The 16611-nt window shown below is 35.4% G+C and overlaps 1 protein-coding gene across 2 annotated transcripts; it reads right to left on the bottom strand.

Annotated features, from left to right (window-relative positions):
* Positions 1 to 563: 563 nt before the first annotated feature.
* Positions 564 to 15266, bottom strand: LOC145580236 (uncharacterized). 2 transcript variants are annotated; one of them, XM_081637660.1, is made up of 8 exons: positions 15153 to 15266; positions 13270 to 13522; positions 10378 to 10505; positions 7859 to 7961; positions 6582 to 6635; positions 6090 to 6506; positions 5261 to 5598; positions 564 to 4787 (listed from the first exon to the last, which is right to left on the bottom strand). In XM_081637660.1, exons 2-8 carry the CDS (start codon positions 13430 to 13432, stop codon positions 4629 to 4631), a joined length of 1362 nt encoding a protein of 453 aa, XP_081493786.1. In that variant the 5' UTR covers positions 13433 to 13522; positions 15153 to 15266; the 3' UTR covers positions 564 to 4628. The 2 variants fall into 2 exon arrangements, with proteins under 2 accessions (XP_081493786.1, XP_081493785.1); XM_081637659.1 differs by having other exon boundaries at positions 6090 to 6635.
* Between the last annotated feature and the right edge of the window lie 1345 nt (positions 15267 to 16611).

Below are 16611 nucleotides of genomic sequence, written 5' to 3'. Positions count from 1 at the left end.
ATCACACCTTGGGGAGATGGAGGGACTAACCATCCCTCCACTCCTCACTATATGCCATGCATAGGGAAATACTTCTTGTCTTTCCAAGTGTCACCGATATGCAACCTCAACACCCGCTCTAACATAGCGATTATGTTTAGATCTTGTAGACCGGGGTGTAGTGGATTTGTATGAGGCTTAAGTTTTCTCCCTTTTAGCAATCTCCTAACTATTGGGGGAGACAGTTAAATTTGTTCCCATGTCCCTTATGCATGATCTCTATCCCATAGTGATTCTTGCAATTTCATCAAATTATACTGAATTCTCTTCCTACTTGAATCATACAAGCTGGTTTTCATAAGTTGCTAATCATTCTTATTCGATCATTAAAAGTAAAAACATCTTTACTGGGAAACTGCTTCAATGGAGAGAGAGTTTTCAGGCTACTTTAATGGAGTCAGAGTACACTTCTATGGAGGATAGAGAGGAAGAGTTTAGTACCCAACTTTTATGTTAACTCGATTAACAATAAACATGCAAAATTTAGTACCCTACATTAATATGTCATGATTTTAATTTTCCTCTTTAATTTTTATTTTAATTTTAATTTTAATTTTTTTTATTTTTCTATTTATTTTTTTTGGCTTGGTTAACTGATTGGAACAGGTAATTTGGCTTGATTACTTATTTACTTGTTCGATACTTGAGTTTGCCACATACCTAAAATGGCTAAATAAGAGTCGTTACAGAACCGAATAATATATTGTCTCACATGATCAACAATTCTCGACCACGCACATAATAAAAATGATAATAAAAATATGGAAAGAACCACCTGCGTATAAAATAACTAAGCCAAGCAAATTATACATTTGGCTAGAGCATAAAAATACAGAAAAGAATTTAGATCAACTAACCAAGATGAGAAGCTTGTGAATAAGCCTTATGTCCACAAATCAAATTACAGAACTGAATAAAAACACTGATATAACCATAATTTTAAAGAATTTCCCATCAGAAAAAGATTGTAGTAACTTCTGTAATCTAAATTACAATATCCTGTTGGCCGCAGGAATTGCAGCCCAAAATTGGGCAATCGCAATAAAGACGAAAGGTTGTAAAGACTGTGGTTTCTTTCTGGAATTGAGCAATATTAAAAGTAAAACAAGACAAATAGCAGGGAAGCATAACAAAATGCTAACAACCATCAGCATTATGAGGATTCAGCAGAAATGACAGGAAATTTGAACTTGGCGTACCTAGTAAGGTAGTATTTGCATAAGCAGCCAGTCCATTAACATCCCTATATAAACCTGCAATAAGGCATGCAAGCTAGTAAACTATGAAATTTAGGTTCTGTCAAATCTTTTAAACTTACAGAGTTACAGATCAGTTGGCCTCTGCTACTAAGAACAGGCCTGTCTCTCATGAATCTTCATCAAGAAAAGAAGACCAGTAAAAATGTCAGTCGAATCACGACAAGTTGAGAACCTAAGATAAATTCATTAGACATGGGACTTTTTGGTGTAACTGACCTAATATTGGTTCATATAACAGCATTCTAGTCATTAATACAGTCCATACACATTATAAAACACTCTACTCTACTCAGGAAAGCACTGCAATCAGTAGATATAACAATGATTTCCAGTAACTTTCAACTCTTCTTCAACAGCAAAAGGCTATTACCCTTAATCAGCAGATATTACAATGATAATCCCCTTTACATTATGCCATATAGCTCCACACCACTTACCAAAAAGCTTCTATAGTTGAATGGAGCATCAGGAAACATACCATTGCACAAGCAACTTATGTCCTCGACATGTAATCACCCAAATCCATAGCCTGCGTCATGTATTGCTCTCTCTCTCTTTCCATAGCCTTCGTCGTGTATTCTCTCTCTCTCTCTCTCTCTCTCTCTCTCCCTCCGTCCCTCTGAAGAGAATAATCAGGGCTGAACTGCAAACAACAAGCTTTCATAAAACATCCAGTGAGCACTCCCTCAATGTGCATATATTAATTCTGTACTTTGACTTTGTAACTGTGTTAAATACTCATAAATCCAACAGGGTTATGGAATTCTTCACCTGATAGGCTGATACCTAAATTATATTGTTCCACATTTTTACATAAAAACTATAAGAAAAGGGTCTCGGAAATTCAATTTCTAAGGATCCATTCCTAGATAACCACATTCTAAGACACGCCATATTATCCTTATATAGCATTATCCAGAAAAGTTACTCTCTAGAATTCTTCTTTCAGTCCTACTAGGCATATACAAAGACTACAACTCCAACCATCAAGGTCTACTGGGCAGGCCAAATTTACCTCATTGAACCTAGTGATCACAATCACAGCATTAAAAGAAACTTCTCAAGGAAATAGAAAGGCTTAGTAGCAAGCACAAAAAGTAAACCAGGAAAAATTGAGTCAGATACAAGTCCTGAAGTTGATTTAAAAAAAAAAAAAAGGGAATGTAGAGAGTTAGAGACCAAACATCCATACTCTTAAGCTAGGAAAGCAAGCACAGGGTTGGTAAACTCACTCTACAGTTATAAATATTTAAGATAGCATCTCAAATGATTTCAATGTTGTACTTGCCAACTTATATTAGCCTAAGGCTGAACTTGTAAACTCACCAGTGTATTAATATTACTATAACTGAACGGCCATTAGGCCTTTGATCCTACACATAGTAAAGACAATAGTACAGATAAAAGAAGCATGCAGTCACCAGATCACATAGAAAAGAATGACCATATATCATATAGACAGTGTAACAATAACAAGAAATCTTACATCAGTAGCAGGTAAATCTTGTTTTTCTCGGAAAATCCAGAGCCCTTCAACAGCTGTGTGGTGCTGTACCAATCAAAATTCTTGAACACCTAAAAAAGAGGTGCTGACAAGGGATTTGTGGACAGAAACCTCAACTTTACATCTTTTATCTAATTATTCTCACGATGATACCCACCATTTCTCTAACATTAACACCCTAACAAAGAGTAAGCCACCACATATCGACATAGTTTTGACAGACTTGGTTCAAGCAGTACTTTCATGGCATAAGGCTTGGATTTGAGCAGTATAAAGAGCACAATCAAACAAGAGCAACATCTTAAGTCTCCGTAAGGGATTAGATTTGTAAACCAGAGCCACCTCCTGACTGTATAGGGACACCAAGCCTCTGACAATCACCGCTAGGAACTACTATTTGAAAGAATAACTTGAACCTCACCCATATACCATTGTCTGAGTAAGGAAGAGTTTTCATCCCCGCCTTTGCCCACCAAAAAAAATGGCCACTTTTAAGGCTTAAAAGGGCTACTTACCTTAAGAAGTGTACCTCCTCTATGCACACAAGCTAGCAAGAAAGCTTGACTGCATGATTCTATCCCTACCCTGGGTAATTTTATCACCATAATGCCATCATGATCATGTTTCAATAACTTATTTTGACAAGAAGCTACTCTTAAGAATAAATTTTGTCACTTGTGATATCATACATTCATAAAGGGGTTAACTTGTCAATGAATGATTTCTTAACACTTCTTTTATGTCTATGCGTGCTAATATTAAGTCAATAAACAAAATTCAAACTGGTGCTCTTATACAGTTGTATGTCAAAAAATCTGTATTTACAGTTGCAGATTATCCTTGCTTATTGTGCATACGAGAACACTTCACCAACACCCCCCCCCCCCCCCTCTCCAAAGGGGAGTGATTCATAAATAAAAAAGCACAAGACAAAAGTTAGCAAATAGAAAGATGGAAACTCAAAATTCATAGGAACAACGTGATAAGCTAAATATAGTTTCCCCATTTTATGCTTTCTCTATGTTCTTCCAAGTTTTTTTAGCCTCCAATATACTTTCATTATTTCATCTCCCTCTCTTCTTTTTTTCCTTCTTTTTTACTTTCTTTCATTTTTTTTTTTTTTTTTTTTTGGCAAGACTAATGTTGTGCTTTCTCTATGTTCTTCCATGTATCTTTAGCCTACATTTTACTTGCATCTCCCCCCTGCCCCCCTCTTTTATTTATCTTTTTCCTTCCAAGACTAGTGGACAATGGGAATGGGCATGTACATAAACAAAACTGCATCCCAAAGGTTAGTGGAAGGAAGCTATGTTCAAATATTTTCCAAGCAAAAACCACTTCAATATATTGTGCTGCCTTATTATTGAAATTAAAACAAATACATATGACTATTTGAGCCACTATTTCATAACTTCTCTGAATCAAAATGATATCCATGTTTGATTTAAATTCTATCATACCCAAAAAAATCATCTTTAGGCATGTCTATCAATGATTTTTAATGGTTCATAAAGGACTAAAGAATACTTCCAAATTATTTACAAATTCAAGCAAAATAATAGCATCTTTATCTGTACAAGAACATAATTAAAAAGAGTTCCTGGAACTACCTTGGGAATCAATCATATAACACAGGTTATTAGCCAGGAGAAGAAAGGAATGACAGACAGTAAACCTACCTCAAGCATAAACCTAATTACTTTATGAAAATTATAGCAAGAAAGATATAAAAATGGAGCATCTGACTGGTGCTTGCTTTTGCAAAAATGGTTGATGAAAGAGTTAATCAGCGATGAACTCAAATATAAAGAGAGAACAAGGGGTTTTTATTCCTTGTTACCGAATCTCTTTGCAATAAGAGGGCGCACATCATTGACGTCAGCCAAGGTCTCCAGGAAAGGAACTAGTGACATAAGCTCGTTGTCAGATGGGTCATCAAACCAGCTCTTTATTGGAATTCCATTATTTACTTGTAACCTGAAAACCTGACAGCACAACAGAGATAGTGTCAAAACAATTACTTGGTTACGGTCAAGCTACTTGACCAAGTTACTGGTTTCTCATTCTTCAGCATAAACCAATTTTAAATTTGCCCCAGTCTACTCTTTCAAAAATACAAGTTGATGCCTTAACTTATTAAAGGTGAGAGGATACTTCAAATCTAGGTCGTAAAGCTTGATAAACAGCACAGTCATTCAATACAATGGTTAACCCCCCCCCCCCCCCCCTTTTTTTTTTCCCCACACAAAAATATAAATAAATAAAAGATAGAATAAAACTACAGTATGACTTCCAGATAAATTCCCACCATACAGGATTTAAGCAATATAAATCTGATCTGGAAGAAAAGACAAAAATCAAGCAAAAACAGCAAAGAATAATGGAGAAATAAGGGGCAGGACAGCAGGATATGGTCTCACACCACAGAACTGATAGGAGAATTTGGTCCATAAAATACCTGAGGAGAGTTATCTACAATCATAACCTTAGCAAGGTCAAGACCTAACACTGTCAAGTCTTTAGTATAGCTTCCTTCGGAGAAAATGCATGATTCCCGATAAACTCGACCAGAGATGAGCTTCCCATCAGGATCCAGTATATCCAAAAGTTGTTCTGCATATATACTTTGACTAGCAGTGAAAACAATAATTTCAAACATCTCTGCCACTTTCTTCAAGAAAGGCCGAAGTTGAGGCCTTTCTTTCACATACACAGTATGAGCTTTCATGTTGAAGAAAACTGTAAATGTAAAATCTGCATCTTCACAATGATCCAATGTACTATGGACAAGGGTTTCTGCAAAAATGGAAGTCATTGTAATTTACTGAAGTGAACTTTAAAGTTTAGAAACAGTGTTATTTGAATCGAAATTACTCTAAGCAGGAGGGACGCGCTCATTGGCACAAGAAGACATATGATTAATTCCACTGCAGCAGGGATCTTGGGAGGTCTACCTTACACTTATTAGTCATATATGTACACGTGTCAGGATTAACTATAAATATTAAAAAGTTTACAGTCCATTTATCTTGCAAAGCCAAAAAACCAAGTTCAGCTTAGATCCACGAGCAAACTATTTCCTTTACCAAGTCTACAGTCCATTTATTTTGCAAAGCCAGAAAACCAAATTCAGCTAAGCTCGAAAATTAAACAATTTCCCCACTCATTTCCATGATTATAGCCACTTCTAACTAATCAAATATTTCAGAATATAACAGGAAAAATAAATTCATGTACATGTATTATGAATTACAAGAATTTGACACGTTGAAAACAAAGAAACTCACCATCTAAATCAAGAACCAAAGTAACAGGCTTTTTTTCCCGTGATTCTTTTGGAAAAATAGTTGGCCGAGTACTAGGTACAACCTCTGATAGGTCAGGCAAGTTTCTAATGAATGAATGAGGATCAAAATACTGTGCCTCGTCGGAATCATCACAAGATCTATGATCTGCTTCTTGTTCACCAGGACAAATCTGATGAATAGCTAACAAAAAGCTTGAATCATCAGAGTCCATTTTTGCTTCTTCAGATGGTCGTGAATGGAGAATTTCGCTCAATTCCGCAGAATCACTAAGTAAGGGCAAAGTCATGTGTCGTTCAGTACCATCAAAGAAGACATTAGAGTCTGCAACCTCATGCGCAGGAATTGTGAGCTTCTCAGCAATGTTATCACTCATGAAACTCCCATCAAATGTTGAACCTGCAAGAATCATGTCTGAAATGTAGAAATCTGAAATGTTGCAAGTTCGATAGTCAGATGAACTTCCACTATTACCATCACTTTCTTCTGCCACGCTAAATTGAAATGGATCTGAATCAATATTGACTCCTGTACAAAAGAACAGTAGACCTTGAGCATTCAACAACTATAGATTCTAGAGTAAAATATGAAGAAGATTGTGCAGAGGTCACCTATCTAGCTGACTAACTTCAATAAAATTCTTTGAGCCACAGACAAAAGCATAACTATGGTTGCACACAGACAAAAGCTTTTAACAAAAAAATCCTAGCTACTCAGTTAGCCTTTATGCTTCACTGGTCATTCTCCTATCCAGTGAATGGGTTTAGCAAAAACAGTCCGATTATTGTTAGTTCTATAAAAAAAAATATAATAAAAAATTAAAAAAAAAAAAAAAAAAACCTTTTCTGTGTTTTGTAAACTAGATCAGTAATTGAGTCATATTGCTACTACAACTATCATACATAAAGAATTGATCAGATGAGTGGAAGTAAGGAGTAGAAAACAAATGGCAAAAGGGAATCATATTTCAGCAGCCTGCATCATAATAAGGGGCCGTTTGGTTCGCAGAGGGTAATTGGAATGGAATGAACAAAGGGAAAGAATCGGAATGGAATGAAAATCCCCCAAATTTGGGGTGTTGTTTGTTTTGAATAACAAAGGAAACACAGCCACCAGTCCAACCACCACACCACCACCACATTGCTTCACTTCCCACAATTTCCAGCCACCACCCAGCCACTCCATCACTCGCCGCGCCTCCTCCACCACTCGCCGACCACCGCCTCGCCTCCTCCACCACTCTTCGACCACCGCCGCACCTCCCCCGCCTCTCACCGTCGCTCCTCGCGCCCTCACACATCTCCCCTCCCCCGCAAAAACATCCCACAGCCCGCAAAACCCTAGAAACCCCTCCCTATCCGCTAGGGTTTCGAGGGTGGTGGGAGGGCTGGACGGCGGTTTTACGGGGATAGGGAGGGGTTTCTAGGGTTTTGCGGGGGCTGTGGGATGTTTTTGCGGGGGAGGAGAGGGCGGCGGTTGGTTTTCCGGTGGTGTTGGTAGGTGTAAAGGTGGTGATGTGGTGGTGTGGTGGTGTAAAGGTGGGTAGGGAATGGGAATGGAAATACCTAGGGGGGTGGGGAATGAAGTTAGAGGGATTTGGGGGAATGAAGAGGGTAAAGGGAATGGGAAAAATGGTCTAACAAACAACAAAGGGAATGAGGGCAGTTGATTCCCATTCCCTTTGATGATTAACCCCAACCAAACGGCCCCTAAATTTTTTTCAGCAATAACAGTAAGGAGTAAACTTGTACCTGTGTTATAGTAAGAATTAGGTATATCCCGAACATCGAATTGATAGAAAGTGGGCGAGAAAATTGTTCCAAAATTTGTGGAGCATGAGACTGGGGGTAATTCCTGCATTGAAAATCATATATTCATGAACATCTACAACAAGACCATATCAAAAGCAAGGAAATCACATTTAAGGGAACCATGCTATTAGAATCACGTATACACAATACACTAGCATATATTAAAAATGATGGCCCAGATACACTAAACGCACATTAGGAACAAATGAAAGTAACAAGGACTAAAAAAAGGGTCAAACAAAGATTAACAAGGTTTAGCCTTGTAAATGTAAAATACATCACAATGTTGCTTTCTCTATTCATATCGCAGTAATCTGGTTTAATAAGCATTCTGAATCACTGTTAGTACAATGGTTTCATCCAAGATATGGATATCTAACTGAAGTGTTAATCCAACAGTTCCTACATGTAGAATTATAAACCTAATGGTATGGAGATCAAATTACAAAATCTATTAACCAAAAATGAATGTCTGGACATCAATACAGAAAAGATTTATGCCAAATCTTACAAGTTGTGAAAGAGGTTAATCAAAGTTAAAAAGCATACAAGTTACACCAAGTCACCAACATCCACTGAAAGTCAAACATACAAAAAATTTCCATTGACCCATGATTTCCAAAAGATAAGGGCAATTAGGAATTTAATCATTGCACCAGCCAACAGGGCAGAACCTATATTTTTTAAAGTACATCTTTATGATTAGAGTATAATTCTACCCCACATGTATGGTAAAGTATCTCTTGCATAAACTTCCATTCAACAAGGTCCACAAATATAATCGACATCAACCACAGTTCTTTGATCTGAGCATGCTTCTCCCAGCTTAAAATTGAATTCAGCCTATAGATCATAGAAAGTAATTAAAGAATCTATGTGATAGACTCAATGGGACTGCCACCTAAGTGAAATGGGATGCAGAGAACAGCAAGGCACTATTGGACAAAACTCATCAATGAAACACTAAGAGGAGTAACAAAAGCCTGCTGGTTTGCTACTCTGTAGAATAGTGACAAAGTTATTTAACATTAGACAATCTCCAATGGTGAGACTCATTGGAGTTTTTCTAGGAGAGAGAGAGTATTTTTTGTAAAGGATACCAACAAGTTGATATCTAAACTTAGATACTCAAAAAGAAAGTTGCTAAGTTTAGATACTAAAAAAAAAGGGCCCTTATCAGTTGTATATTGGTTTATTTATCTATTTAACTTTTAATGTTTTTGTAAAAACATAAAATTGTTTATTTAATTGGATGTAGTGGGCCATATTAGAAAATGACATTAGTATACTTAAGAGTCTCACCATTGGAAAATTATATATCACATGATTTGCTAAATTGAGAAGTGAGTTGGATATCACCATTGGGTGTGAAAAACAACTCATTTTATATTTTTATACTCAAAGTTAAGTCACACCATTGGAGATGTCTTGTTTCTAGTGTAGCTTGCTTGATTATATAAGGAGTAGTAGTATAGCAGTAGAGGGTATGAGATTTGTAATGTGGAATGAGACAGAATGGTAACCTCAAGTTTTTAAGAGTAATACCCTCAAGCTATTAACTTTATCATTTTGCAACTTCTTTTGCCATTATCAATCAAATTTCCAAGCTATCATCTTATAATTTCCTCTTATTCATTAAAATATACAAACCAGAAAATCAGTCTCTAACAATCAACCAAGGTCACAAAGAAAGCTATACAGGTTTTCTGATATAGCAAAGCTTGGTACCACATTTTCATATTCTTATTGACATTGTTTAGCTGAATAGAGCCGAAAATGAAACAAACAAATAGAAAACCTCTATTCACAAACCAAGCTCAAATACTCCATGCCCAATTAGTGTAAGCGGCATTTATATATTTCAGCATCTATAGCAACGCTAACACTTAATTCAGGGACGGATCTAGTACGGGTTCAGCTGAACCCATACTAAGAGAAAAAATCGCAAATAACTAAAAGAAAATAATTGATACAGTTACAAGGAAATGCGTGCATAAATGAAGTGATTACAGAGAAATGCATCAGTGGTCGAAAAGCTCTGCGCAAATTGCTTTGCTAAACTCTCCCCTTGGTCGCGCGTTCAAGCCATCTGCCCCAGCAATTGTACTTTATTTTCCTAGTACTATTTTTTTGAAATCTTCACCCTTATCTTGCTGATATCCTAAGTTGCCCTGACCTCCATTTTACAAGAATTAATACTGCTTAATGTCTTAATGAACATTCTAAATTACCTTAAAAATTTTCATTTTTTTGTTATTGCAAGTGCATCAACTACAAACCCAAATTATTTGGTTGTAATAGGGATTTTGGACCAAAATATTTGGATTTTATTGTATATCTAGACTTAAATATATTTAAATATTTCAAGGTTTGACAAAATTTTCCTGGATCCACCACTGACTTAATTGCACTATTTCAAGAAAAGATCAGATTAGTATATTAGATTTACTATGACTTACCATTCCCTCAGTCACTGCAGAATCACTGAAAGAGGTAGCTAACTGTTTGAAGATGTCTTCACAGCTTTGCCATTCATCGGAGTTGGTAGCTCCAGTGTCTTGATTATTTGATTCACTGCTTGGAGACACTGTACAAATAAAACATAGATGACCATGTGACCACGAATATTTTGGAATACATTTAAAAATTAAAGGTGGTCCTAGGAGAACAGAAGCTGATAGATACGTTATCCGTCTTCCTAAAATATGAAGTAATTTCTAAAAATGGTTTTAAAGACAGATAAACAAGCTACTAAAATATAGCAAATAGATACCAATATCATATATAAGCTCGGAGTTGGATGGCAAGTTTCAACAATTGCACATATTACTATTTAGCACTATTTCACTTGCCATCACAAAATCATTAGCTAGACTTCTAATTGAAGAATTGAAAACATATTGATGTATAAAAGTTCCTACTCAATTAAAAGTATACATGTATTTACATTCAAGTCAGACCAGCACAAATATCTTATGCCAGCCCTACTTAGACCTTCACTCACTTCACCAATAGATAAGGACTCCTGGCCTACAGACTAGATAAAACATCTTTTGTTCTAATTTGGTTCTGCTGTGCTCAATATAGAGAATTTACTGTAATTCTAATTTCAGTCCTATCTTACAATAGTCATCTGTTTTCCTTTTTCAATAGTCTCCTTAGTCTTTTGCAAACAATACTCAATACCCCTTGTTTATGAATATTGCTATCGGTGGTAGTATATTTGGGATCAATAATGCACCGCAAACCCGCAATGGTTGAGTGATATATCACAATTTTACATCCAATTTTGATCATGAATTATATGAACTTCAGTTTACTAGTAATACTAGCAAATCTACAAGCTAGGTTTAGCTTCATATCTCCACAGTAAAAAAAAAAAAAAAAAATAGCGGTAAAGCAATCAACAACTTAAGCTCATCCTAAATGCTACCAAATTATTTTATTTACTAGAATAAACATCCGAAATTCTAAGTTCTACATATAGGATATATAAACTTGAAGAAATTATCTTAAGAAGATTAATATTTTTCAATATATCATGTAAAACTTAGAGACTAAAATGTCATTTCATATGAATGTTTATACTTCTGTTTTTTATTAAATAGCAACCACAGAAACTGCACATTTTCTAGGGTAGAAGAGAGAAAGAGTGCAAGGGGCATTTGGCTGACATAATCAACAAGAGCAATTAACAATCCACATGACATTTATAGTATTACAAGCAATACCTTCTCCTAAACAGACCTCCCATCCAGCAGACTACCCTCTTTAAGCCTCAACCACCACCAACAAGGACTCCCTACACAATTTGTACCCACCACCCACCACAAGCAGCCCAGCCTTAATTCTCTCGTCCACCTAAACTGGCCTCAACCCAACAGGCCAAACCCCACCTCCCACCCCTATCATTGTTGTTAACTCAACCGAACAGCTCCCCGAAGTTAAATCAACAGAAGAAAGAAGATCAAAAGAGTCAGGGTCTGTAATTGGTTAAACATTTCCCATAATTAGCCGAATTCATCCTTCTTGGCTCACAACTCAACAGAGTTTGCAAAATAATTACCTAGATCTGCTCCCATCCTCCCTCTCTTTGTCTTCCTTTGTGGAGATTAATGTCGAAGAAAGTTAGGTCATATCAACTTAAATACTCTCTCACTATGAGTCCATGACTCGTCAGAGATGTATCTCTTTCTTCAACTTGGTAATTCTCATTGGTGTACCACCAGTGAAAGGGTTGCAGAGAAATAAGATAGAGGTCAAATTTCAAATCTCATGTTAGGGCTTAGGAGGCTACACCATCAATGGACAGGAAGGCTGAGACTGGAGGGAAGGTTAATATGCAGGGGGGAGGGTGAGAGGGAAGGATAAGGAGAGAGGGTAATTATGAGGAAAGAAGGCAATTAAATGTTCAGCTAAGGCTAATACTAGAATTTGGTCATACTGATTACAAAAAATATGCAATTTAAAAGAAACATAGGAATTGAGGAAGTATAAAGAATTTAATAGATACAAATCCTAATAAGAGGACTCTCTAGCTCTAATTATAGTTTAATTCAAGTGAAAATGTAGCCAAGGAGAAGAAGCCTCTTCAAAAGAATTATGGTAATGTACATATCTTGATGCTATCATGAAAACTTTGTCCATGAACACAAATGAGAGACATAAGAAAGTCAGCAAATTTGTAATAGCCAAGAGAAAACCTCTCTCCTAGTCATTGTGTAAACATATCAGAGTTTATCGACAAATAATTTATTCAGCTCAAAGGGCATAATGTGCCACACATCATATATGGGTCACAAGCTAAGATTTCAATGTGTAAAGCTAAAGTTTCCTACATGAGCTGCACAAATATATATTTTCTTGAGGTGTCAAACAGAGCTGCCATGTCAGTTACGTATCTCTTCAAGACTATGATAGGCACACCAGTTTAAACTTTCCAACAATATAATATATAACTCCCATCCTAAAGTCATTGCTTCACTCCTAAAGGACAGAATACCAATCAACAGCAGTAACTGCTTCATCATACTTGGAACTTATTCTCCTTCAAATTCCCATCTTAATAAAAGAATAACTCCTACAAACCTCAAAATTTCATTCAGTTGAATTATTTTGTGGCTTTCATCAATCATGCTGCAATGGTAAACCAGCTCTAGGGGATATGTCTTCAAACAAGAATAAAATAAGGTTAAATCAAACTAAAAAAAAAGGTTTAAGGTAATAAGTATGAAACTTTCTGCCAAAGTTTACAATAATATATGGGTTGGCCTTGGAGCATTTGGATGAATTTCTGATTACTTGCTCATTAAAAAAAAATGTCTACACAATCGGACTCAAAGGACGCTTACCTTCGTGGCAGCTCTGACAGCAAGTGTCAGCATCATCTGCCATCTGAGAAGTCTTCACATGAGACCTTTTGGATATTGTACTTGACTTTTGACAAACACGTAGACAGTTTTTCTCTTTCACACAACACACACTTGACTTCATCTTCATCCTTAGTGATGGCATTTGCTCTATGCTTGAAAAGTTGACAATCTTTACCCAGAAGCATCAATGGGGATGATGCACCCCAGAATAGATTCAACTAGCAGCAACAAGCTGCAAAGAGACCATTAATGGAAGTATAAGCCACTAAGGATACAAGTCAACCATAGATAGTCGAAGTTGATAGGAGAGATAATGGAGTACAAGGGGATGTTACAACATGTTACAGAATCTGAATAATGTAGGAAGCTCCTTTTTCTTAGTTCACTGAGCAAGCTCAAAGCTTCAAATTTGAACCAATTCAAGAGTTCAAGACAGTAACATGAGCATAAGAACTCAACCTTTGACTTTTAAAGAGCAGCTAATCATCAATTTAAGGTTCACGAGCAAGGGAAAAGAAGCAACAAAAACTGCTAAGAATGCTAGAAGACTACAGCTCACGGACATAGAGTAAAGACATGCAGGGTATGTAGAGAGGAGAAAGCAGAAGAGACAAAGTACAGCTGTGCACAGTGACCAAGTATGTTAAGAAAAAAAAAAATAAGATGTCTCCCAACTTGATGCCTGCATGGAAGAACAATTACTAATTTACATACACCCAAATGAAGTAATCTACATGCAAAGCGCTAAGCATTTGCACGGGATCATAACTTTCAAAAGCCTAAAATGAGCTTAACTCCCACCACTTCACTCGATAATGTATTGATATTTTATACTCTGTAAGTGTTTACACCTCCTTAAGCAAAGCTACTTAACTCAAACTACATTCCATAGTAAATATTCCTACAAATGAGTCTATGAACTACACATATACAAAATCCTCAGCTCATATATCTACTAGCCCACCAAAACTCAATTTCTGGACAGAAATAATTTGATCAGAACTAGAAAAGGAAAGATGAGCAGAAGGACAACTAGAGCTGCGCCAAGTAGTCTTAAATCAGATTGAGAATACTAAGTGAGGTAACAACACAAGCACGCTCATACAATAAGGCGTCTAAACCACACACCTTAATTCTCACACAACCGGAAAAGGGAGGGAAAGGAACAACAAAACAATTCTTTAAAAAGCATAAGAATTCAGATCAAAAACTTAAAATCAAGATTAAACAATGCACAAGTAAAAATCAAGGTAACCCAATCCCAAATTCGAAAGAAACTAAACAAGTAGCAAAATCAAACTATATATAACCAAAAAAAATCACTAGTTTGAGTTGATTCAATCAGGAATACAGCTTAAAACACCAAATAAGGCAAAAAAATTCAAGAAAACCTCAAATTAAAATCCGATAGACGAAAACTAAAACCCCAAACCCACAAAAACCAACTTAAATTAATATCAAATTAACTAATTGAATATAAATTGATTCTTAAAAATTACTTAAAACAACAAAAATCAACAAGAGAACCCAAACTTAACATCCGATTAACAAGAACAAAACCCATTAAAAAAAAATTTTAAAAAATCACAAGAATTCAATATACTTCAGCTAATTAATTCATCAAAATACTAACAAGTAACAGCATCATCAAAAATAATAAAAATTCACGAGCTAAAACAATATTTAAATTCAGCAAAAAAATAAAGCAAAATTACAAGTCAACCAAAGAACAGAATTAATTAAAACATCAAAATTACAAAAACAAACAGTTTAACTAATGATTAAAGAAATAATCAAGTAATAATTAAAATAAAATAATAATTTAATTGATGATTAAGTAAAATTAATCAAGTAATAATTACCTTAAGGGTAGAAATTGTTCTTGAGTTTCTCTATCTAGAAAGTTGAGTTTCTCTCTCTAGAATAAAGGAAGGAAGAGTGAGAGAAAAGGAGACTTGAAAGGATTAACTTCTTCCGAAGTCAGGTGGTGAAGGTGGGCTGACTTTGATAGACGGTCAGGATTTAATCTTTTTGGTAACTCGGAATATCCTCTAGGATTTTGACGCGTGGAATGTTTTTACAGGTTAGTGGTTGTTTGTTGACACGTGCTGTTTCGCGGAATGAGAGGAAGAGAGAGAAAATTAAAACGCGGCTGAGGTTGTGTATCACGCGCTTACTCTTGCGCATGGTTGGTGGTTGTTGTAGGTAGTTTGGCGACTAAAATTGTACTCCCTCAATCTCGTAATATATTTTTTGTTTTCCTATTTTGGAGAGCGAAAATATTGTTTCTATTTTTATTTTTGAATACTAAGTAAAGACTATTATAGCTTCATATTTTTAACTTTATTCATTGCATTTTCAACATTACCCTTGAATTTTGCACATGCCTTGTACTATTTTCCACTTTTTCTCTTTAATTTTTGTCTACAAATATAATTTTCACTTTTATTAATATATACTTCATCCACTTTCTCCTCCTATTTCTTAAATACTTTGAAAAAACACAAACATGAACTATATTATAGGATGGAGGTTTCTCTTATTTCGCACTCAAATTAATTCATACTTTATATTAATCCAATTGAGAAGTACTCCGTATAGTTCAAATAAAAATAGTTTTGACAAGAGCTAATAAAGTAATGTCTTATATGGCAAACAAAATTAAGTTAAAAAAACATTCAATTCATGAATCGCTAAACCTAGACAAACATCAATTCTACCAATGATAGAAGAAATAAGAAGCCAAGTAATGTTTTGAATGATGGATAAGAAAGCACAATGCAATTATAGTGATTGTTTTACAATAAATTGTAATGGTTATATCTCTACTCCCTCCATATTTTATTACTTGCTATACTTTTAATTTAAACGATGCTTTAATACTGGCTCGATTTCTTTTTTTGGAAATCTTTCACAATATTTTTTACTAATTTATTCTCTCTTAGTGGACCCCTAACTATCATACTTTAATATTTTTAGATTCTCTTTCCTCTCAACTATCATACTTTATTCCTTCATAGCTTCACCAACCCCACTTCGTTTATATTTTATTACTTTCTATTACTAGGGTAGCTAACGACGCGCGCGATACGCTTGCATAGCTAGTCATATCTAGAAGCTCGTTCGACTTGGTCTTAAAATCACAAATTTAGTTGTTGGCAGAATTAATGACAAAAAAATATGTAAACAACTATGTTTATGGATATAAATGTCCAAGACAACTAACATTAATGCATGAGAGCAAATAAATACATAATTAAATATTTTAGAGGGTATAATTGTCCAAACACTATTCATTAAAAAAACTTGTACATATTGATG

Source organism: Chenopodium album, chromosome 14, assembly GCF_948465745.1.
Source record: "Chenopodium album chromosome 14, dcCheAlbu1.1, whole genome shotgun sequence".
In the NCBI taxonomy this organism is placed as follows: Eukaryota; Viridiplantae; Streptophyta; class Magnoliopsida; order Caryophyllales; family Amaranthaceae; genus Chenopodium; species Chenopodium album.
This window is presented reverse-complemented; position numbering and strand designations above follow the sequence as displayed.

What these genes read in the sequence shown, in the direction of transcription:
- LOC145580236 (XM_081637659.1), bottom strand. Translation starts at nt 13,432, where the DNA reads ATGCCATCACTAAGGATGAAGATGAAGTCAAGTGTGTGTTGTGTGAAA. An exon ending in CTGTCAGAGCTGCCACGAAG is followed by an intron (nt 10,506 to 13,269) that starts GTAAGCGTCCTT and finishes TTATTTGTACAG; the next exon opens with TGTCTCCAAGCAGTGAATCA. An exon ending in TAATTCTTACTATAACACAG is followed by an intron (nt 6,636 to 7,858) that starts GTACAAGTTTAC and finishes TCTTTTGTACAG; the next exon opens with GAGTCAATATTGATTCAGAT.